The sequence below is a fragment of the Heteronotia binoei genome, chromosome 6 (assembly GCF_032191835.1).
Source record: "Heteronotia binoei isolate CCM8104 ecotype False Entrance Well chromosome 6, APGP_CSIRO_Hbin_v1, whole genome shotgun sequence".
Taxonomy (NCBI): Eukaryota; Metazoa; Chordata; class Lepidosauria; order Squamata; family Gekkonidae; genus Heteronotia; species Heteronotia binoei.
Genome location: NC_083228.1, coordinates 34,353,856 through 34,378,794, shown reverse-complemented (window position 1 = coordinate 34,378,794; position 24,939 = coordinate 34,353,856). Strand labels below are relative to the sequence as shown.

Sequence of the window (24,939 nt, the reverse complement as noted above, 5' to 3'; positions counted from 1 at the left end):
CATTCTGAATACAGACATGGTAATGGCATCACGTAGATTCAAACATCCCACAAATAATTGTCCCATCTTAAATGACAGCTGTGTGCGTATTGATGATGAAACCATCAGGAGTAGATTCCCTAGATTGATATGGTCTGCTCTTCCCTCATTCCTTCTGAGGTGAGGGGTGAACCAATATCATCAAGAGGTTAGAAACAGTAAAGGAAAGCTAATATTTTCTTGTTTTGTTCTGTATGTTCAGGCATTTGTCTCTGTCGGTCTGTGCATTTGTTACCTGTCCATATAATATTAGATTGCAAATCATTTTTTTCACTCCCTTGTCTGTTTACTATTTGTAAACTCTCTCTCTCCATCCATCATAAGCTTACTTTCTCTTCTATTCAACACCCATATGGCGTTCTACCTTGATTATGTGGTAATTCATCCATGCATAGTTCTGGAACTCTGGGGAACAATGCCCCTCTAATGAATTAGAATGTGTGAGATGGCCCACAGGTATTTGCTTTTGAGGATGTGACTGACAGACTTGTCTTCTTCAATCATTGAGCACTATGGTGCAGTTCCCCTTTGGGGAGAAGTAGCACAGGAAGTTGCATGCAAAGCAGCAGACATTGGTGCATTTGGTGGAAGAATAATTGTCTATCTCTCCCTGTAGACACAGGGCAGCAGATGAAATAGGTCTGGGGTGAAAAATAACAGTTTAAAGAGATGAGAACATACCCAGCAGTGAGTGTTTGAAATTTGCAGACTGTCAATATTCATGTGTCACTGCTGATGATCCTAAGGCAAACTGTGAATGGCATGACAGAATTCTGATTGAGCCACTTCAGATGCTGGTCGAGGAATCACATGACTCAATGCATCTCCACATACAAATAACCCACACGCATAGAAAATAAGCACATCATGAAGAAGGTTATACCCTTTCTAGCGAGAATAACAGGGAATGGGTGTGCGTATAAAGAAGAATGCAATCATTAAAGCCTTCGTCTCAATGGGCACAAGTCCAGGCATAGGCTTTGGATTCACCTATAATTTGTAAAAGCAATTACATATGTATATTTGTATATAGTGACTATGCAAAATTTAGCAAATGTTGACATTCCTTTGCTAATATCTGCTATTTGTGAGAACTAAGCCAATGTTTCTCGTTGTCCCAAGCCCTGGGGCCCAATCCACCTGAAAAAAACCACTGCCTTCTGTGTAGTCAGAGCAACTTCTCTATTTCTATTTGGGGAAACCAGAGATATGGCTTTCAGCCAGTAAGTAGTGCGTGGAAAGTGCTGACATCCGACTAAAGAATCCCTTTCTTTCAGTAGAAGCAGACTTCAGAAAGAGATTCATCCAAAAAAGGCTACCTTTGAATCCCAATGAGGGCTTTGTTAAGAGCCAGTTTGGTGTAGTGGTTAAGTGTGTGGACTCTTATCTGGGAGAATCGAGTTTGATTTCCCGCTCCTCCACTTGAACCTGCTGGAATGGCCTTGGGTTAGCCATAGCTATTGCAGGAGTTGTCCTTGAAAGGGCAGTTGCTGTGAGAGCCCTCTCAGCCCCACTCACCTCACAGGGTGTCTGTTGTGGGGGGAGAAGATATGGGAGATTGTAAGCCATTCTGAGTCTCTGATTCAGAGAGAAGGGTAAAGTATAAATCTTCTTTGTCAGACTCAGTGTTAAAACTTCAATGTTATCCATATGTGGACAGGATCCTGGCTGAAGGGAAGCCTACCACTTGCCCCCTGGATCCCTGCCCATTCTGGCTGGTGAAAGCCTGCCGGGATGGTATCAGGGACTCTCTGGGTGATATTGTAAACTTGTCCCTTTCAACAGAGAAACTGAAAGAGGCAGTGGTTCGTCCGCTTTTGAAGAAACCATCATTAGACCCTGGGGTCTTGGCCAACTACCACCCAGTTTGAATTTACTGTTTCTGGGTAAGGTAGTTGAGAAAGTGGTGGTGGAGCAGTTACAGGTTTTCCTGGATGAGACATCTGCCTTGGACCCATTCCAGTCTGGATTTTGCCTGGGCCATGGGACAGAGACTGTCCTAGTTGCTCTCCCAGATGTCCTAAGACGGCACCTGGATCAAGGCAGGTCAGGGCTGCTAATACTTCTTGATCTGTCAGCAGCATTTGACATGGTCGATTATGACCTTATGACCCACCACCCTGCCGTCGCCGGAGTTTGAGGGGTGGCCTTACAATGGTTTTCCTCCTTTCTCCGGGGACAAAGGGTGGTGCTTGGTGAGCAGACTTCCTCGCGGCATCCACTTATATGTGGAGTGCCGCAGAAAGCCATTCTCTCACCAATATTATTTAACATCTATATGTGCCCCCTTGCTCAGATTGAGGTTTGGGGCTGGGTTGCCACCAGTATGCTGATGACATCTAGCTCTATCTGTTGATGAGTGGCTGGCCTTTCACCACCCCTGACCAGTTGTCCGAGGCATTGGGAGCTGTGACTGGGTGGTTACAACAGAGCCAGCTGAAGCTGAACCCAGCTAAGACAGAGGTCCTGTATCCGAGTCAGGGTGGGGTGGGTATGGGCATCCAGCTCCCAGCTTTGGACGGTGCCACATTGGTGCCAGCCCAACAGGTGAAGAGCTTGGGAGTGACCTTGGATGCCTCCCTTTCCATGGAGGCCCAAATCACAACGGTTGCCAGGTCTGCCTTTTGTTATCTTCGGCAGATCAGGCAGCTAGCACCATATCTATCCCCTCAGGGCCTGGCTACAGTGATCCATGCAATGGTCACTTCCAGACTAGACTACTGTAACTCGCTCTATGCTGACTTACCCTTGAGATTGATCCGGAAACTGTAGTGGGTGCAGAATGCAGCGGCTCACCTGCTGACTGCACCACCTTTATGGGTGGGCATTCAGCTGGTGCTCTGCAGTCTGCACTGGCTGCCCATTGAGTACCGGACCCACTTCAAAGTTTTGGTTCTAACGTTTAAAGCCTTACGTGGCTTGGGGCCAACACACCTGCTGGACCGTCTCCTTCCATATATACCCAGGAGGTCGTTACGTTTGGCCTCCCAACATCTGTTGCCTCAACTAGGGCCAGGTCTTTTTGGTCCTGGCCCCAACCTGGTAGAATCAGCTCCCTACAATGATCTGGGCCCTACCTGCCTTATTAGCCTTCCATAGGGCCAGTAAAACAGAGCTGTTCCGCCAGACTTTTAGTTGAGGCTGTGGGCGTCTATTCTTGATCTGGTTGGCCTCCCCTATCGGAACTGTCACCTGTGAGATAACATGATGTTGAAACGGACAGGCTGGGCAATATGTGATATGGCAAACTTCTCTGAGTGCTGTTGAGCTGTCTGTTTTTTTAAATGTTTTTATTGTATGTTATTGTTTTATCATATGCTGCCCAGAGCCCTACAGGGAATGGGCGGAATAGAAATATACTAAAATAAATAAATAAATATGTGGAATGACCTGTGACTATAAATATTAGGGGAGTATCTTGAGTCTATAAATACTCACATTCTGTATGCCCCCCAGTACAATGCATAAGGGAAAAATAAATATTTTGGGGATTGATCTGATCAAGGAACAGTCAAAGACAACTATGATGCAAAACAGATTTTCAAGGTGCTGCCATAAAGACCAATGACATTAAAAATACATACTTGAAAAGCTCATTCCTCATTATAGCACGGTTGGTTTGTGGGTCAATGGCATAGACCATAAGATCAGATTTTGAATAATCTTCTTCTGAATAGCCATCTCCATATCTACGAGCACCAATGGATTCTACAACAACTTTTGCACCAGGAATCTGGTCTTGAATATAGCGCTCCAAAATCCTGATAAGGAATATAATAGAAACATCTTTCACAAATTATCAGCATGTTCTTTTTTTCTTTTTTGTGTAATTTGAGATTGACAAGCTACAACAAGATAGGCAAAAACACACAAGCCACAAAACGCAATAATTTAACCTCATATTTTAGACTGTTCAGCTCCTAGAGATGTAACAACACAAAAGTAATTCTTACGCTCAATGTTCTTAACTTTACTACTTGATCTTCATGACAACATTTGAATTTTAAACAGCTTTTGGTAAATTCATGATAGCATTTGAGTTTTAAGTAGCTGGTATTTTAAAAATAAAACTGCTAGCAATGTATAGGAATGATCTCTCTTCACTTATACCATTTCTTAGAAAGGCAGTAAATTCTGTCTTAAACAAAATACGCCCATAATGAGTTGCAGATAAGTATTTCATGTGTACATACAGCGTGATATAATATAATAGGTGGGGGAACATTTAGGCTGCTGAAGGAATAAAAGTAAGGTTTGCACTAGTAGAGAAAAAATGACGTGCGAAACTGGTGGGCTTACCATAGGCTAATAAACAAGATTAAACCATATGAATTATACAGAAGCTGATAAATTGTTTAAAGATCACTTAAGCAACATAACTTCAATAGCACACAATGTATCAGGGGATACAAAACACAGTTCATAATTTGTGTTGATTCAAATATCAGAAATCCACCTATGGATATCTGGATTTGTGTGTATATTGTAACTGTGTATATTGTTCCATCCAACAAGTTTTATTCAAAAAGAGAGAGGGTACCTACTGACTAACAGCGACAAAAAACTAACAAAAAATCACTTGATAAAAACCACATGGAATGGGAAAGGAACAAGGTAAGACTGAGACATATGGCTGGATCCAATCCATTATTTATCTGTCTGCTACTAAATTGACTGGATATCATCTAGCTGATATGACATTACTCTCCAGATTTAATTGGATAGTTTTAAAGAAATTCACAGATACTTATTACTCTAAGAATAAAAGTTTCAATAAAGAAAAATGTCCATAAACAAATCAATTAGTGTCTAAACTGACTGAATAAATGGCATGCTTCTATTCCATTTTCTCTAAAATTTGACTAGCACAGGAAAGGAAAGGTCCCCTGTGCAAGCGGTGACTAGCATAAGCTGGTAGCAAAAACATATACAAATCCATTCTAGACAGCAGACCAGCATCCCTGTGGGTGTCTGCTGCATGCTGCACTTAACGAAAAAGGGATTTACAGCAGTCATAGTCCTGGCAGCATGAATCTCAAATGCTGCTATAATGGAGCAAACAGTTTGATCAGCTATTTAGGACAGCCGCAAAATGCAAAAATGAATGAAAAATAATATCCCATTGAACATTAATGATATTTACTTTTAAAAATTAAAATTAACTCCATCTGTCTGTCTCTTTTATAACCTGCCCTTTCTCCAAGGAACTCAGACAAAATGCACCTGTCCTCTAATTGCCCCAGTGCACTAAGGGAAGAGGAAGAATCATTCCAGTTCTGTCATTCTATAAACTGAAGTACCTGAAATGGCATAAAGTGATCACCCTTAAGAATGAAGATACCAATAATCAGGGGTTGAAAGGGCATTTCGTTTAAAACCCAACCATTCAGTATTTGGGGGTCACAGTACAATCTTTGCTCTACAAAATAGTCTAGAATGTATTACAGCAATGTTGTTGATATAGTTGCTGAGAGCTGCTGTTGCATAATGACTAAGCCTGCTGGTAAATTTCTCATCAGCAATGAACAAACCCCTTGAGTAGCCTTAGTCTAACCACTGCTTCTCAGTCTCAATCTGAACTACCCACGCCATTCTCTGTAATATGAGGGTAATGATACTGAACGGCTTGTAGAGTGAAAGTCTTGTTTGCTGTTTCCATTCCATTGAAGAGTTTATGGTATGTTTGGAGAACTCGCTGAAACAGATTTGGGTCTAGTAGTCAATTCCTGCAGTGGAATGCTACAAACATTACCATGAGTTGCAAGACAGAAAAAGACTGGAGTAGAAGTACAAAAAATAAAGACAGCAAGAAGGAGTAGAGATGAGGGAAGAAACTGAAAAAAGATTTTAAAAGCTGTAGGATCATTAAAATATTGCACACAGAGCACTCTGAACACTCTAAATGTTAATAAATGTTAAGTATTGTCAGGGCTTTTTCTGAGCAGGAACGCACAGGAACACAGTTCCGGCTAACTTGGCATCAGGGGGTGTGGCCTAATATGCAAATGATTTCCTTCTGGGCTTTTTCTACAAAAAAGCCCTATATGAAACACTGGTGACATCAGGGGGTGTGGCCTAAAATGCAAATGAGTCCCTGCTGGGCTTTTTCTATCAAAAAAGCCCTGAGTATTCTGCCAACCAGATACACTATTTGCAACATACCTGACAAAGAAGGCATCTGTTTTTGAATTTAAGCATCATAGTTGTTTTTTTTAAAACATATATATTTCAAAAGTTGTCTCTGAAGACAACATGTTGTTGAGCTAACTTACTTGGCAGATTAACCAAACAGTGTTTAGCTATTTTCTATCATCGCTAAGAATATAAACCTTCAGACTAGGGCACCTTATTCACCAGCAGAGAACTAGAATAAACTTAAGCAACTGGCTGCCCTTGAATTGCCCTGAAGACTTTGCCACTTGTTTTGCACTGCTTTTGCATGGCAGTGCTTCCCAGGAGATCATTTTCCACATGCTGCTTTTGCTTATGTTTTTATATCAAAATCCCTCATTCTGAAGTCAGAAACGAAGCTTTCAGAAGTAAAACCACTGTGCTTGCAAGTCACACGTTGTTTATCTTCTTCCTGAGCTTCCTCCTTTACACTTAACACAACAAACATGGGGGGTCACTATAGAGACACAGGTATTTTGCCCACCCTTTCAGAGAACCACTCCAACTCTCAGGGATGAAACACAATATTTAAAGTAAGGGTCACCTTATGGAGAATATTCCAGGGCAATAGGGTTTGACAAGACAAGTTTTGGTTATCAGTTTTTGATTCCCAGAATTGTCATATAAGACAGCTCAGTTTTAAGGGTATATTCATATATTTTATTCATGTATTTGAGCAAGCAATGCACTAGGGTAGGGTGGTCAAAGAAAATTAGGGGCATACAAGTAGAGGATCTAAAAGCAGGGTCATTTTCTCCTTCCCCACTATTTCCTCTTTTGTTTCTATGAAAGTCCCTATAGCTTCTCTAATTTTCCTTCTTCTTTCAGTCTTTCTCACCCATCAACCCATCAACCAGGCTACCTTTACCTGCCACTCCATCTTCATCCCCCCCCTTTCATCCCCTTGTCAGCCTTATCTTGGGAAAACTCTACATGGTGCTGGCCACAGGGTGAGGCCCAGTTGTGCAATAGGAAATTTGCAAGAAATCACAGCGGTTACCTCACTTTTGCTTTTATTTCCCTTCCAAGCTATTTCCTTTTTCCCTCTTCCAGGTTAACCACAACTCACCTTTCCTTTCTTCCTTCTGTCCTTCCCATCCACCAAGCAACCAATCTTTTATCTGCTCTCCCTTTTTAGATATATTTATTATTTGTTTCATTTGCCCCTCACCTTTCTCCACAATAGGACACAAAGTAGCTTACATAATGTTCTCCATTTGATCCTTACAATGACCCTGTGGATTAGGCTGAGAATATGTAACTGGCCCAAGGTCACCCAGTTAGCTTCCATGGCAGAGTGGAAGTTTTAAGGTGGGTCTCCCAGATCCTAGTCTGCAACTCTAGTCTACACCACACTGGTTTCCATGTCATGGCTGCTGTTGAACAGAAGCAAGTAGCCAGGCTTGGTTGAGTTATGGAAGTCACTTGGTTGCAAGTTGCTCAGTGGTTGCTGCCAAGCCTGGCCCTCATGAGACCTCCCTCCGAGGCTAAAACAGCCTCGTAAAAGGTCCTGCTGTCCCTCCCCCACACCTTTCCCTGCAGAAACAAAGGACTGAAGGCTAACAGGATAGTTGTTAGTTGCCTAGCAACAGCCATTGAGAGAATTTATTTCCCAAAGCTACAGTTGCTGTTTCTATTATTTTAAAGGTTTTTTTAAAGCACCCTTTAAAAATTCATACTTTTCTGCAAACCTGGGTTTTACCCTCAGGTTTATACAAAAATGTGCCTTGTCTGTTCATGGCCCTAATCTCCAGATTTAAGTATCCACAGATAGAGCCCACTGGGAAATAGATATGACAAATGGGGCTCACAAAAAAAACGTTGCAGACTCTGTTGTGGTTAGCTTTCATTACTACTGTAATTGGGGTGTGTGTGTGTGTGTGTCTCCTTCTATGCTAATTTTGGTGTTATGTTTTAGAGACCTGCTTGATTTTTGACGACTATAACAAGTGAGGTTAAGGTTTACACTATGTACATGCTTAGAAGTACTGTTTTCCACTTCACAACTGCTATATGAATCAGACATGAACCCTAGTATTGCTTTGAAAACAGTCGATTTTTTCCCTGAGCCCATATCTTATCTATATGTCTAATAGCCAACTATGCCCCTAGAGGTGGATACCTAAATCTGTGGATTGGGGCAATTTACACTACAATAAGATTTTCCGGCAAACTTGGAGAACACCTCAGGCTTGTAGAAAAATCCTAAATTGGGAAATATGAGTACAGCGGGTAAAAAATTTAAAACATAGGAATTGTCTGTGCAGCTGCAGATAACAAGAGAAACAGCTCTCGGGAAACTGTGATAGGTAAAAAGGAGAAAAGAGGGCAGGCAAGTGTGTAAGCAAGCAGAGCTGGAGGTCAAGAAAACGTGTGTGTGTGTGTGTGTGTGGCTACTAAAACAATCACTGTCCTTAGTTTTAGCAGACTGGAAGTTAACTAGATGTTTCCAGCTCATTCTATGAATTAAGTTTCACTATATATTGGGAGTGTGAATGTGTGAAATCTGGCAGAGGGATACCAATCTACATGGCAGTTCTGACCCTCATTACAACAAAGCCACTACCATTAATTTATTCATTCAAAGGAAATCACAAAACCCAATGTGAGTATTAATGTTTCATTACAGAGAGAATTTTTTTTAAGCACTGAAAACTGAAATTTACAGAGAGATTACTGTAATAGATCTAACAAAGCCCTAATGCTGTATATTGAGATTTGCCTCAAGATCTTCACCATGCTGCCTAGGATGCTGGAATCCCAGGGGAGGATCAGGACTGAGCATATATTTGGCAGGAAAGGATTTGAAGATATTAATTCTTTATTTGAAAATAGATATTGTAAATCCCTGAGAAATATTGTAGGATACAGCAACATAGCTAACAACAGACGTCACAGCAAAATCTAATTTCCTAATGTTAGAATGGTATATATCCACAATTTTTGCCAACAAATTTATATTAGGGACACAATGGCGGAAAAAAAAGGCCATTCCAGAACTGGCAAACGTGTCTTGTTTGTGAATGCCCAGACATGAACACATGAATGAATAACAGATCTACACACTGCGCAAACATGCAGCAGGTCAAAGCTATGGTTAAGTTTTTGGTGTAACATGGTTCATTTTATTAAGCCCAAATAGCCAAGATGAAGACCCTAACATATCGACGACTTCACAAACATGATCACCAAGCCATCAGTGGTAACCAGAAATTTAATTCTGCCAGCTACACTCAACAGTCAGAAAAGATGGACATGTTGCACTGCTTACTTTTCTCTCCAACTGAGCTAAGCTTTCTTTGCCACATTGTATATGAGTGGAGAGAATTTGAAAGAGCTCATTTTTGGCTCTTGTCCTGGTACAGGACAGAATTGGCCAGAGTGAGGAACTTCAAATTCAAACAATCGAGCAATATTTCTCCAACTCTATCTAGCAGCTGGGGCTGTACACATGTGGTCTTGGTAAGATACTCAAAACAGTACAGAGAACTGGATTTAACTCTTCCTCCTTACATTCCCCTTCCCAATAAACAGTCCTGTTCTAAGTTCTTAAATAGAGTTAAGAATATGCTGCAAAGACTGCTGTATGCATACAAGTTTGGATCTTTCTCAAAAGGGCCATTCTGGAGACTACGGCTCTTTCTATGGCTCATTTGTTGTGCCCATAACCCACACATCATCGCTCAAGTTTTCTGGTGTTAAAGGATGCTGTAAATCTTGAGCACCCAAAACTCCATACTTTATACCTTGGATAATGTGATATCACCATTGCCCTGGGGAAATGCATTCAATGCCACTGCATTTCGATTTCTGACAGGCTAAGGGATAGTCACAAACAACTACTGACCTCTCTGACTGTTAACAAAGATTTACGACATGTTCAGTCCCCCCCCCCCCTTTATTTTATGTCTTTGGAAGATGCCAGCCTCCCACTCTACATCACAAGCAAAAAAAGAGCAATAAACATGGAGGAGGATAGCAGCACTGATAAATTGTCAGAGCAGTACTCACCCCATACACAAATCTTTTGAGGTAACGGACTCTCCCTCTCTTGTACTGCAGCCCTTGTTAAGTCAAGTTTAGATTCACATTTTTAAAAGATCCACATAATAGCATGGGTATTTCTTTCCTTCCCACTTCACAACTGGGCTACCACATTATTGTTTCATAAATAGCAGGTAGGGACGTTATATTACTGTTACTGAAAAGAAGCAGGCAGGACTATGTGCACACAGCAGAGTCTAGTCACAACATACATAGACTGACTGGGGCACGTTTCGTGTTATTTATTGACAACGGAGTTTTAAGACTTTGTCTCGGGCACCTCAAAGTCCTTTTCCAGAAACCAATTAAGTGGACACAGCTACCCATACTAATATTGTACTTGTTGTGTTAGGACTGGGACAGCACACAGAAATGCTCTGAATCTCCAGACAACCCTTCTTATTTAGTAACCTTAACTTTTGTATAGGTAGGGATTTTTTTGGAGCAGGAATTCATAGGAATGCAGTTTTGTCCGGCTTGGCGACAAGGGATGTGGCCTAATATGCAAATGAGTTCCTACTGGGTTTTTTTTCCTGCCACAAAAGCCCTGTGTATAGCTATATATTTAGCTCCTTGGAATCAATTGCTAAGCTACTCAAGGGATATGTGATAGATAATGTAAACATATCACATTTGAAAAACAATGTATCTACTTAATTGAAGGCCAATTCCAAGGAAGAGGCAGGTAACATTTTTGCCTAAGTACTGCACCCCACCCCCAAATGCCAACCTATGAATATGCCGCTGCTGGAAAGTGGGGAGGAGCAAGGAGACATGACATATACTTAGCCAGAAGAACTGAAAGACGGCTGAGTCCTAGAACTGATGTCAGAGCGTCAGGGGCATACTTTGGACTTATCTGGCAACTTTACAGGTCTGGAAAATGATGACAGACATAGATCATGCTCATCTGCTTCCATGCTACCACTCCTGCCATTGCTGACAATGCTCACTGGCTCACCTCAGATGCTTGGTCCCTGCATTCTGAGCAAACAGGTTGTGTGCAGGGTTCTGCCTAACTCTGGGATAGCCTGTCACAGGTGAGCTCAAAAGAGACTGGCATCCTGTTAGTCATAGAAGCTCACTGAGTGACGTTGGGCAAATCATACTGTCTCAGCCTAACCAACCTCACAGTGTTGTTGTGATGGAACACAGGAGAATGATGTAAGCTACTTTGGCTCTCCATTGAGGAGAAAGGTAGGAGTATAGGGTGCAATCAGACATACAGTTTGCTCCCTTCTGGATTTAAAATGCACAGACAGCAACATCTGTCTGTCATGCCCCAGTCATCAGCATCCTGTCCCTCTTACTGTGTGTATCTTTGATACCTGTGAAAGTCCAGACCTTTTGGGCTGAGCTGGCTTCAAACTAGATTTCCTGTTCTCTGATCCCTCTGTTGCGCATCCAAGCCATAAGGCAGGTCTGACTGGATCAAACTATGCCTAATTGCAGCCTATATAAACTAAAAATAAAATAAATCTCTTTGTTGCCTCTTGGATGGCAACAGGGGCAACTGATACTCCTTTTCAGAGAATCAGAAGCTGCGGCTTCCAGTTGCTGATTACCTTGATATTCACTTACTCCTGGTATGGTCTGTCAACCAGGTCCAAAATTACAATGGAAAGGAAATGTATTTGCGTGTTTCTCAAAATTTGTTTTTGCATTTATGTGGTGAAAAGAGGTTCTTGGGCGAGGATGTACTTCCATTTCTATCGCGAAATGATCCTCATATCCCATTATACTAGCAGAAAGGTATCCAAATTAGTTGCCATCTAAAACTGGATACAGTCTGCCTAAAAGATCAATATGAAAAGGGGAACGATCTCCTCTTTCAATATTCCTATAGCAAACAAGCTAAACAATATGTCTCCTTAATCTCATCAGAGACATTAACTTGAAGTAATTTCCCTCTAATTTCTTGTTGCTTTGCTGAAGAATGAGCAAAACACTTCCTGACATAGAAATAAATCATGAAATCCTAGTCCTTTTTTTAACAGGACTGCAAATTTCCATTTGTTTAATCAGTAAATTAATCAACTAAAGCTTTAGTTAATTAATCGTTGGGGATCAATTTTAATATGGGGTGTGCAAGTTGCTTAGTTTTGTAAATGCTCTTTTATTGCTGATGTGATACCGTAATAGGAAATGAAGGAAGAAAAATATTAAAGGAATCCTTTCCCTTTTAACAATTCATGATGATTATTGGGTACTACATTGTAATTCCTTTTATGCTACCTCTAGCATCAAAAAAGTCAACAACATTGAGGTAATATGCACTATTATTTAAATGAAATTGATTATTTGCTTGAAAGACAGGAAAGTGTGGCTTATCTTGTGAAGCTGGGGAGAGTCTACTTCAAATAAAGGTTCACTTGGTTCTCTTCCAAATTCTGGGTGATAGGCATAGCTCAGACACAATTCTGGAAACATCTCTTGAAGATGATCAACTCTTTGAGCTAAAGCTCAGACCGTCGTATTATGTGCTGTATGCCCTATAAACCCTGCCCCCTCCCAGGGTTGGAACAGCTATGCTATCAGTCACAAGGGTGGGGTGCCCTTTCAGACAACATACTATTTCAGGATTGGGTTGTTTTTTTTTAATGAGTGATTGGATCTTATTTTGTACAGATGTTTTAATTGCTGTTGTATTGGAAAAGATGGGGCTCTAGTGTTACCTCAAGCACCTGACATTCCAAATCCACAAACAAGAGCAGCCAGTCTCTTCTATTCTTAAATATATATATATATATCTCCTTACACTTCCTGTGATGGGCACTTTATAGGAGATGGCAGTGAGGCTGTGGAACTCCTTTACTCATGAAGCTCACATGTTATGATTCCTATTAAGGTTCAAAAAGATGGCTAACGTCTTGTTGTTCCAGAAGGCTTTTGATCTGTACACTGATGTTGCTCTTTATTTCAGAGTACTTTGTTATCTCATTTTTAAAAATTGAAACAATTAATTTAAATGGATTTTTAAATTGAATTTTGGTTATTTGATATTTTAATTCATTTTATGGTTTTTGGAAGCCATTATAGAGGACTTGGTATCCAAAAAGTAGGCTCAAAATATTTCAACCAATCAATAAATAGACAAATACATCAATATTATACATATCAATATTTCAAAGCAAGACAAAATAATAAATTCTTAAACTGAAAATATCTTCTGACAACTAGCCACATTTGTTAGATTTGAATGTGCACAGGAGAGGTTTACACAATGAATACATTCATTACCCTATCAGTTGATCCTTGCTTTGTTCCACCAGCGTAGGAGGAACATTTGAGACAATGACCTGCATATCCAACTGGTTGACGACAGAGACCTGGAAACAGAAAAGCAAAATTTGCTTCAGCTTTCAAAACACATATTATTCAAGAATAAGAACTACAGTACTTTGATCTCTTATGAAGTTCTCAAATCCCTAGTGGCAGTTGCTATTGAATGCATTAGGACTGGATCTGCTCACCATGCATGTACATAGGGTTGCCAGGTCCAACTCAAGAAATATCTGGGGACTCTGGGGCAGAGCCAGGAGACTTTGGGGAGGGGGTGGAGCCAGGAGCAAGGGTGTGACACACAAATGAACTCTGAAGGGAGTTCTGGCAATCACATTTGAAGGAACTACACACCTTTTAAATGTCTTCCCTGCATTTGGAAATAATGATTCAGCGGGCATGATTCAGCCAAAAGTAAACCTTTTTTTATATCCATTTATTTCACTACAGGAGTTTCTTAATCCCTATTTCTGAGTTCAATTAAAACAATATGTTTTAATTTGATTTAAATCATATTTGAATGCTATTTACATCAAGTACAGAGTAAGGCAGGGAAGTCAAACTCATTTGTTATGAGGGACGGATCTTCACCATGTCGGGCTGGGCCATGTGTGTTATAAAATGTAATGCCAGGTAGGGGAGATATAAACTTTATAAAGGACACAGAAAAACACACAGACTCAGCCTAATCCACCTCATCAACCAACAGAAGGAAGAGAGGCTTGGCTCAGTAGCTCTGCTGTGCAATTGAGAGAACCTGGCAAAGCTAGCGCTCCTTTCCCCACTTCCTCTCTCTGTAGCTTCTGTGTGATTGAGCAAGCCTGGCAAAGCAAGTTGTGATACAGAAGGAAGCAAGAGGGAGAAGGAAGCAGATGACAGTGAATTGCTTGCAGGCCTGATAGGAGTCTTCCAGGGGTCTAATTCGCCATTCAGGCTGCATGTTTAACACCCTTGGAGTAAGGGACAGATGCTGTGTAGTCACAGGAGAAGGTAGAAGGTAGATAGAAGGTTGAAATGCATCCATATAGATGCAGCATGTAGTATTTAGAAATCTTAGGAATCTGCCGACTATCTCAGACTGGGTGTTTTACTGGAGCCTTCATTATCGATGGAGGCCCAGATAGCAGCCACTGCCAAGTCAGCATTCTTCCATCAGAAGCGGCCGAGGCAGCTGGCCCCTTTCCTTGAGCGCCGGGACCTCGCAACAGTGATCCATGCAACGGTCACCTCAAGATTGGACTATTGTAACGCCCTCTACTTGGGGCTACCTCTGTGCCGGACTCGGAAACTGCAGCTAGTGCAGAACGCAGCGGCCAGGCTGTTGTTGGGACTCCCGAAATGGGAACATATACAGCCGGGGCTGCGTGAACTGCATTGGCTGCCGATCATATACCGGGTCCAGTACAGAGTGTTGGTCATTACCTTTAAAGCCTTATATGGCCGAGGACCCGCCTACCTGAGGGACCGTCTTTCCCCATATGAACCCCAGAGAGCACTGAGGTCAACCGGGAAAAATCTAATGACTATCCCTGGGCCGAGAGAGATTAGATATCAAAAGACCAGAGCACGGGCCTTCTCAATAGCGGCCGCCGCCCTTTGGAACCAACTCCCTGAGGAGGTGCGGGCCCTGCGGAACCTTGACCAGTTCTGCAGGGCCTGCAAGACCTCCCTTTTAGGACTTGCACATTCGGACTGCTAGAGAGGACCGTAAATCAAGGATCCGCCAAATGCAGTTTAAAGATCTATACCGCACGGCTGGTACTAGCAGAACTAGCGTCAATTTCCATCAGTACTGGCAGATGAAGTTATTAACTGTATCAATTGTATTGACTGTTTTTTAAAATTGTTAAGTTCAATGTTTTATAATGTTTTATATTGTTAAATTTAACTGTTTTGATTATTATTGTATATTTTTATGAAATGTTGTCAGCCGCCCTGAGCCTGCTGAGGTGGGGAGGGCGGGATAAAAATAAAATATTATTATTATTATTAGACCTTTGTTCCTGATAAACCATAACCAAATTATTCACAAGAAATTTTCTAACCATAATTATTTGATACCAGAGAAAAAAAATGTAGTTAGACTTCTGTTATGATACACTGGCTTTAATTTAAATGCAGTTTCCAATGCCCACGTCAGCAGTTTCCCATTCTCTTGTATTTTCTCTAGCAAATATTCTGTACACCCACAGTGCCTATGACTGAACCTCTACGGACTTCACAGAAGTGAAAGTGACAGACTCTGTGTGTATGTATCAGAGTCCAGTAAAGCACTGGATTGTGACCTACGTCGTAAACAACACTGAGTGCAAGATGGAGGTGCTGGGAATCAAGCAGCTCCGTGTTTCTACAAAGCCTCAATCAAAAACTACCAACCTACGGAATAAAATGAATAAAATGAAATGAAAACCAGCACAATACCAATGCCAATTATTAATTACTATATTGCTGCCAACTTTCACAAAAGTTTTTATAGTCATTGACCTCAAACCTATGAAGGACTTTTGGCTGAGCTGGGATTTGAATGTGGGTCTTTCACATCCAAAACACCAGCCTGGTGATTGTCCCACACTGATCCCTAATCAGGCTGCTTGCAGAAAACATTCTTCTCAGCCCAAAGTGCCTACGGCAGGCCAGCACAACTTCTGACCCACAATGCTGAATGCCCAGGGATCTACAAATGTTGGCTGCACTCACTAGTCATTATGTATAACGGCTACAAAATCTTTTCTTTCTCTGACTCCTCCAGTGGCTGCAGAAAACTTGGCAGAGTGGCAAGAATGTGAAGCAATGCCCCCTTGAACAAAGAGCACAAGAGATATTCGCCGTTTCTGTCTTCTGCAAAGCTCATAATGATTGGAGATTATATGAGAGCCCATTAGGGGAGAGCAGGATATAAATTTGATAAAATAAATAAATAAATAAAAATAAATCACACTTCATGGAAGGCGGTGCACTTGTTCCTTCCTCAAGTTGATCTGGACATAGGAATTCTACTCTGGATAGATGCTAATGTATGTTTTTACATACTCTTTATGCACTGTGCAATTCCAAGGAAGAGAAAGTGAGAGCACTTTACTCCAAGACTGGATCCCATTTGTCAGTGAAATGGAGATTACGCAAGTGAGGTTTGCTGAGGTTGAGTCAACCAGTTCTATTGCACACAGAAGCACTTCTACTGAAGTGATAGCCCCTACACTCCGGCTGGGCTTTCTGTTCTTACTCTGCCTGCAGAATTGTCTTTGAAAGCTCCCAGGGAAGATCAGCTGGTACCTTTCTCCTGTATGATCATTGCCTCTCCCATTTCATGTATATATAGGTCTAGTCTAGAATAACTGCATCAAAAAATCAATCTAATGCATTAACACATTACTGCAAGAAGCACCATGTGAAATACTAGTTTCCGAAACATAAACAAAAAAAGAAACAACCCTCACCCTCACATCCTTGCAATGAGGCAGGTTCAAAATGTACTTCTTCATTTGTACTTACCAGCACATCTGATTTGTTGCTCAGCCCTTTCCCATAGTTGTCAGTTGCAATGACCTGAAACTTGAAATAAGACCGTCTCATGTTTTTGAAGAGCATGGCTGTCTTGATGATCCCTGTGTAAGGCTCAATCACAAAGCCTTCCTTGCCATCCTTGATTGGTGGGATGATGAGTCTATACTGCATAGCGCTATAGTTTCCAGTGTCTTTATCAGTAGCCTATTGGGTGAAACAAAACAAAAACATGAAAGGAAAAATTTATACCAAGAAGAATTCACCTTCAGCAAATTCCCCTGAAGACTGCATTTGTAACTTCTGAAATTAATTTTAGTGGTGGAACATTTTCCAAAGGAAAATAGAACTTCAAAGACAGCATCAAGTGGAAAACACTGTGTAGGTATACAATGCCAATTTTGATTAAAAGCTACCTTAAAAGCACATGGTTTAAAATGGAGAAGCGACAGAAATACTGGGCACATTCACAGCAAGCTTTCTTTGGAGCATGACCCAGCCAGTTAAGTTTTGTTAAGTTTCATTGATTTCAATTTAGGAGTTAAATGTATGTCTAAATCCCTCCCATTGAAATTAATGGGGCATCAAAGTGGCTAGATCATGGACAGACTATTATGAAGAATCCTCCCCCCCCAAAAAAAAATATTAGAAATGTTTTTGTCTCCTATAGATTACATAAACATTATTTTAATAGCTTATATTACACATTATGTGTGTTAAGTGCTGTCAAGTCACTTCTGACTTATGGCAACCCTATGCATTAATGACCTCTAAAATGCTCTATTGTTAACAGCCTTGCTATGGTCTTGCAAACTGAAGGCTGTGGCTTCCTATATTGAGACAATCCATCTCATGTCGGGTCTTCCTCTTTTTGGGTTGATGATGGAGCCAAGTTCAATGTATCAGCCTTAAAGTTGTGTAATTCTTCAGTAGTCATTGCTTTTGTCTTCTTGATGTTCAGCTGCAATCCTGCTTTGGCACTTTCTGCTTTAACCTTCAACAGTAGTCATTTTAGGCCTTTACTACTTTCTGCCTGTAATATTGGATGTGTTTGTATGTGTACATTATATATTGATCGTGGAATGTTTGGAAAACAGGCTGGCACTTAATTAAGGACCAGGCACCTAATCCCTCCCCCGTCCCCCAAAGACAGCTGTCAAGAGAACCATCAACCATTTCAATTTTTTTTATTAATTTGTTGTTCTCATGTATTCAAAGTCTGTCAAGCTTCAATAAATAACATCATGCTCTACTGTCTCAAGACCACCAGAGAGGGCCAGCGCTCTGCAAATGAGGCAGCATCTAAAGGTCTCTTTTAACACAAAGGGAGGATGCTTATTATCCCTGAGATTTGTCATGAAGGCAAATATTTTTTGTCACTTCATTAAAGGAAGATATATGAGACCTCAAGGGTTGTGATATGCCTGTCGGAGAAAAGCCAGAGTCAGAGTTAATCCTAATAGCAATATATATTTTCTTTTATATGGCTGATACAACTGTGCAGATGTTTGCACAATTCTGGTATGAATGAATGGCGAGCAATATTTATATCCTTAGTACTCAAACAAAACTCAATCCCATCATAATTAGGCACAATTTAATCTCTGTGGGTGTAAATTTATACTCAGTCTGAGGCACGTTTGAAATTTGTTTATAAATGTAGAATGGAGATCAGATAATCTCATAAAACATGAGCTAGAGTCCAGAATTACTTTCTTGTTCCACAAAAGGGATATTCTTTGTCTATATTGGGTACTGAATCTCACTAGCTGATACACATTATGAAGGATACACACTGAGTCTGGGGCAGGGCCAGTTTCAGGTTTTGATGGGCTTCAGGGTAGACACTGCTTGGCCTCCTCCCCTCCTATGTCCACCATATGTGGACTATGTCCACTCCTGGCTGCTTCCAAGCGGGGGGGGGGAGCGTAAAAGGTGGGTTTAATGGCTCACAGGGATGGGTATGAACCAGTTAACAAGCCAACATTTGTTATGAACTTACCTCAGTTCAGAGTTCCCAAACTGATGTTCATGGAAAGCACCTTTCTCAAACATTTCCTGGACTTTTGTCTGGTTCAGTTGTTCAGACCCACCCCACAGTTAGGATGAAATGGCTGTGAGCCATTAAACCCACCTGTTACGCTTCCCCCCTGCTTGCAAGCAGCCAGGAGTGGAACAGAGCACTGAAATGGTTAGTAGCCATTTCAGCCTAACCGCAGGTCAGGTCTGCCCAGCAGCTATTAGGTTTAAATGGCAGTAAGCCATCAAACCTGTCAGTTTTGCTTCCCTCTCTTGAAAGTAGGGGGAGTGAAACAGTGCTGAAATGGCTGCCATTTCAGCCTAACAGTGGACAGGCAAACCCACCTCACTGTTAGGTTTAAATGGCCGTGAGCCATTAGACTCACCATTTTCCCCCACCCCAACTTGGAAGGGGGGAGCAAAATGGAGCACTGAAACGGCTGCCAGTCATTTTAGCCTAACAGTAGGGTGGGTCCACCCATCAGCTGTTAGGTTTAAATGGCTTCCAGGCACTTTAGCATAACAGTGGTCAGGTGCTCCATTTTGCTCCTCCCATTTCCAAGCAGGAAGGAGTGAAGCAGATGAGTTTAATGCCTTACAGCCATTTAAATCTAACAATGGGGTGCTTCCCATCTAATTGCTGCAAGCCATTAAACCTGTTCATTTTGCTTCCTCCTGCTTCAAAGTGGAGGAAAGATGTGTTAACTCTTCCCTTTCAGGGACCCAAACTATTTGGGAACCGCCCCTCCCCCAGTTCCATTTGAGATCTGCCTGAACTGTGAACCTGAATGGGAATTTTCAGTTAGTGCCCATCCCTAATGCTGATGTGTAACCATCAGACATAAGCTGTGGGTTCACCCCAATTCTGCATGCTCTATGCTCTGTTTAGACTGGGACAACAGCACACATGTAGAAGGGGCTTCAGCCTTCTCATCCACATCATTTTTCTATCCTGAAATGGCCCAACGGTGCTTTCTGTTTGACCTGTTGGGGAAACATGCATGTTAATTGGGAACTGTTTCAGTTCATCAAAACAAAATAAATGGAAGACTGAAACCCTTTCTCTATGGCTGCCATTGGTCCTGATCCAAACTGAGCATGACAAATGCAGGAATTGAGGAGAACTTGCAGCTCCCATTTGTTACACAACATGGAGACCTCAGTCTTCATAGATATCAAATGGAAGATCCTCTGCACATGGTTCTCTGAATTGTACCCAGAGCTGAAAGTACGATCTTTTCTTAGAGCTACCTAGGCCCAAAGTACTGTCTTTTCTTAGAGCTGCAGTTCAAACTTAAACAGAGTTATACCTTTCTAGGTCCATTAAAGTCCAGGAAAATATGAGATCATCTACTACTATATATACTGAACTGATGAAAATTGCCCTTAAAGTGGAATCTGAGATTATGGCTATTGCTGTTAGGTTAACGAAATTCACTGAAGATAGGCATTGCTAAATGAAGTGTTCCAAAGAATAAAAAACCAATATATTAGCCCCAGTTTGTGTAAACATGCAATCAATCAGTAACTAATCATTGGGCTGATGACCTGGGAAACCAGAAATGGTTTAGGATTCTATCAGAGAAGGGGGAAAATGTGTTTGCATATTTTTTCTTCTAGCAGTGTATCCAAAACCCTACTAATAGTTTTGAGACTGAGGCCCAATCCATATGTTCAACCAGCTGTGTAGTATTTTCGCCAACTGAAACACAAGCAGATGTCAGCAAGCACCTGAACAATAGCTGGTGTTGATATAATAGTCTCAATCTCTTAATATATTGATTTCAAACAGTACTGTGAAAACTATGTCCTTGGTCAGATTGCAAAATACAGGCAGGCTTTTGCCACCTACTTTTGCCATACACTTTTGCCAACTATGGTTCAACCCTGTAAACTGTGAGCATGTGCCAAAATGATGAATTCTGTTGAATTCTATTGACTGACTGGGCCAGGGACAAAAGTGGTATCTATACAGATTTCAAAAGATAGATGTTCACAATGACTATGGGACATATCCCAAATTGTGAGCTTATGTCAACAGCAGCTCTGGCTAGTGACCATGCTGAATGTCACCAATTGTACAGATAACAATATTCTTGAAATACTAAGTGCTTTAAATTGCAAACAAATTGTAAATGTGACCTTTTTTGACTCCTAATGAGAAAACAGTTTTTGTGAATAAGGTAAGTTTAATTTTCAAGTATTTTCTTTGTAAATTATTGCTAGTTTCAAAGCCTGCATAATAATAAAATCTGCAATGCTCCCAAGTCCCTCTCTTCTCTCTCCACTGCTTTTCTTTTTTTAAGTTTGAATTTTATCAAAAGGAAAAATGTGGTCATTCTAACTCCCAATAGATTGGCTTGAAAGTGAAAGTACTATGTACAATCTTAATTGGGGCTGTGTTACCCCAATAAATATTGGGGGGGGGGATGATTTTAGCACTGTTCCCATGTATAAATAGATGGACCATCACATTATCTCAATTTTATAGGAAGGTAGAGCAAGCAGTGAAAACTAGATTTTCTCTTATAATTTAAATCTATTGAAATTTGTTGACTTTGAGGTTTTACACAACTTTTGAATTGGTGGTTGAAATGACCCCAATGGAAACCAGTGTTTGCAACCTGCATTGTTGAGTATATAGTAGGAGCAGGTAAGAGTATATAGTAGGAGTATATAATAGGAGCAGGTCTTTGTGCTATGTCAAAGTTTCCTTTATGTCTTTTTGCCACAAAGAAAAACTCATATTGAACTATTGCAATTTTGGAAATGGGGTATTCTATGCTCCATTGCAAGATAAGCCAAGAAATGTCTGCAGGCTTTCATACCTCACATTTTTCAAACCTGAAGGAGCCATTCAGCCTGGAACTTCAGATGATCTCTAGCCATCTGATTGTTTCCCTTTGCTGTGCTAAATCAAAGCTCAAAGTGAACGGTATTGCAATTCTGGAAATGGGGTCATTCTATACCCCATTGCAAGACAATCTACTCTTTCATTTCCTGTGTTTCCACAATGCACTATTACCATAAGTTTCCATATTAACAGTTAAAATTATTGCTTTCTTCAAATAAACTGTTTTACAGATTCCCAACAGTGTCTTATGTTTTAAAAATTGGTGGGCTCAATTTGACCCTATTTACATTTCTGTGGGGTTTGATGTTTTCAATTAAGGTTAATTTTTTACCCCAATTCCAAATTTTACTTTTTGTCCAGTACTTCTGAAGAAAGTTATTCTTGAGGCTTGATTTTTTTTCTTAGTAGCTAAAAGTCTGCTGTGAAAATGTCATGATGTGATGCACTTCACCCCGGAGTCAGTAACGACTAGTGCTTGCGCAGGGACTACCTTTAGAAGAAGAAGATATTGGATTTATATCCCGCCCTCCACTCCAAAGAGTCTCAGAGCGGCTCACAATCTCCTTTACCTTCCTCCCCCACAACAGACACCCTGTAAGGTGGGTGGGGCTGGAGAGGGCTTTCCCAGCAGCTGCCCTTTCAAGGACAACCTCTGCCAGAGCTATGGCTGACCCAAGGCCACGCTAGCAGGTGCAAGTGGAGGAGTGGAGAATGAAACCCAGTTCTCCCAGATAAGAGTCCGCGCACTTAACCACTACACCGAACTGGCTCTCCGTTATGTGTTTAATGCCATGATTGAGAGAGTGATCAGGTTTCAATTACTTTTTGCTATAATACTGGGCTTCTTTGACTCTGATACCAAAGTCATATAATCTTTTTTTTCCCCCTGGGAGAGCTAGTCTGCAGTGCAATGGCTTTGCCAAAGAAAGTTTCCTATATTGTGATTAAAAATTCTCCAAACACTTGGACATAAATTCTCCAAACACTTGGACATATCTTCCGCATGTGAAGAGCACATCCAATGGCTGCACAAATCAGGCCTCAATGAAGCAAACTTGATTAATTCAAATCTAACGGTAATGCTTTTGTGGAAATGGCAGATTTTAACATAGTACTGCCTGACCAGAACTTAAACATAAAACTTCAGATGGCTAAATCTAGATAAACTGGATGAAGGAAACAAATATCTAGGGTGGAGTGATGGTCAACAGGTGGATATATGCTTTCTGGAAAGAAAAATCTAGAATGAATGACTTGATGTTCCCTGAATAAATATATAAATACATATATTTAATTGACATGGAAGCTTACAAGATTTGTGTTTTATTTTTTCCTGTCATTATGACTGCAACTAATTGAACATTTGCTGTATGTGTAGAATACGTCTTTCTTACTGATGCATGCAATTACTCATGACAAGAAAAAGACCTTGGGAATACATAACAGTCTATCAGACAGCATATTGGGACAGCAAATATAAGGTATGGCTGCTCTGAAGAAAATGATGAAAACAAGCAGCATCGTACTGATGTTAAAACAAGACACACACACACAAATCTAAAGAATATTTAAATGTGAAAACTATGTGTGAGACAAGAAATTAACATCAAAAGTGTAAAAAAAATACTAGGATACCAGATGTAGCTTTTAAAGCTGAAAATATACATCAAACTGTCAATTCCTGCGGGGAGAAAAGTGATCTTGTTTTAAAAGCTATTATATTTTGCCGGAAACTGTGATTGGAAACATCTGAATTTGCCATCTGCTTTGGTGGTGCTAATGTTGAAAACGAAAAGCGCATTCATTTTATGAGCCCCTTTAGTATATTACAACCCAAATTAAGACTGACCCTACCAAGAAGCCTGGGAAGCACAAAGGACTCAATACACACACACACAAATGATATTTTTTCTACAGTCTTCAGACTCCAAGTTACATTTTGTTGAGTTAAAGAAAAAATGTAGAGACCAAGATCAGTATAAAGCATTACTCAAAAACCCAATAAAGGAAGACTGCATAATATATTAATGAAACATCACAGACCAATCGTGTCAATTCATAACTTTATATTTATAGTATTTTTGTTGCAAAAGCACAAACCACTTCATGAAGCCAGAGCTCTGGCAAAGTTGCCTAGCCGAAGGTTAAAAATGCTGTTATCTCCTCTAAAACATGAAAGTTCGTTTGGTGTAGTGGTTAAGTGCGCGGACTCATATCTGGGAGAACCAAATTTGATTCCGCACTCCTCCACATATGCCTGCTGATGTGACCTGGGATCAACCACAAGTTCTCTCAAGGCTGTTCTGCTCAAAAGTGGTTCTGGGAGAGCTCTATCAACACCACCTACCTCACAGGGTGTCTGTTGTAGGGAGGGGAAGGGATCCCTTTTTGTGGATCCCTTTGCGAGCCAGTTTGGTATAGTGGTAAAGAGCAGCAGATTCTAATCTAGAGGACTGGGTTTGATTCCCCACGCTTCCACATGCAGCTAGCTGGATGACCTAGGGTCAGTCACAGTTCTCTCAGAGCTATTCTCTCAGAACTCACTCAGATCCACCTAACTCACAGGGTGTCTGTTGTGGGGAGAAGAAGGGCAGGAGATTGTAAACTACTCTGAGACTCCGGAGTGAAGTGCAGGGTATAAATCCAATCTCTCCTCCTCTTCTTAACCTTAAGCCTGTAAAAAAGTTTTGACAAGCTTTCTTTGATAGAGAAAATTAGCAATGCAACTTCATAATCAGGTGTTAATGATCAGAAAAGCAGTGAAGGAACAGGGCAACACGTGTTAAATTGAAAAGCTCCATTCTTTAATTAATTCCCCTCTCCCTAATAATGTGTGTTAATTATTCTTCATAAAGCAGATTGAATGTATTGTAAAGACTAAAGGGGAGTCTACACAATGTGAAAAAACCACAAGGTGTATGAAAACACAATTTTGATATGCAAAATCTAAAAGCAGCTAATGCTAAATAAATCTTGGGTTTCAATTCCACAGATTAATAGCTGTGATTACTGCATGTTGGATTTTAATT

At 40.8% G+C, this 24,939-nt stretch overlaps 1 protein-coding gene across 3 annotated transcripts in view; it reads right to left on the bottom strand.

Moving 5' to 3' along the window:
* Nucleotides 1-24,939, bottom strand: part of PCDH15 (protocadherin related 15) — a 475,582-nt gene that overhangs the window by 41,308 nt on the left and 409,335 nt on the right. For all 3 annotated transcript variants that reach the window (XM_060241241.1, XM_060241242.1, XM_060241243.1), the window contains exons 27-29: nt 17,029-17,244; nt 13,495-13,583; nt 3,624-3,800 (exon numbers count right to left, since the gene is read on the bottom strand). In XM_060241241.1, coding sequence (XP_060097224.1) covers nt 3,624-3,800; nt 13,495-13,583; nt 17,029-17,244 — 482 coding nt within the window. The remainder of the gene's footprint in view (nt 1-3,623; nt 3,801-13,494; nt 13,584-17,028; nt 17,245-24,939) is intronic.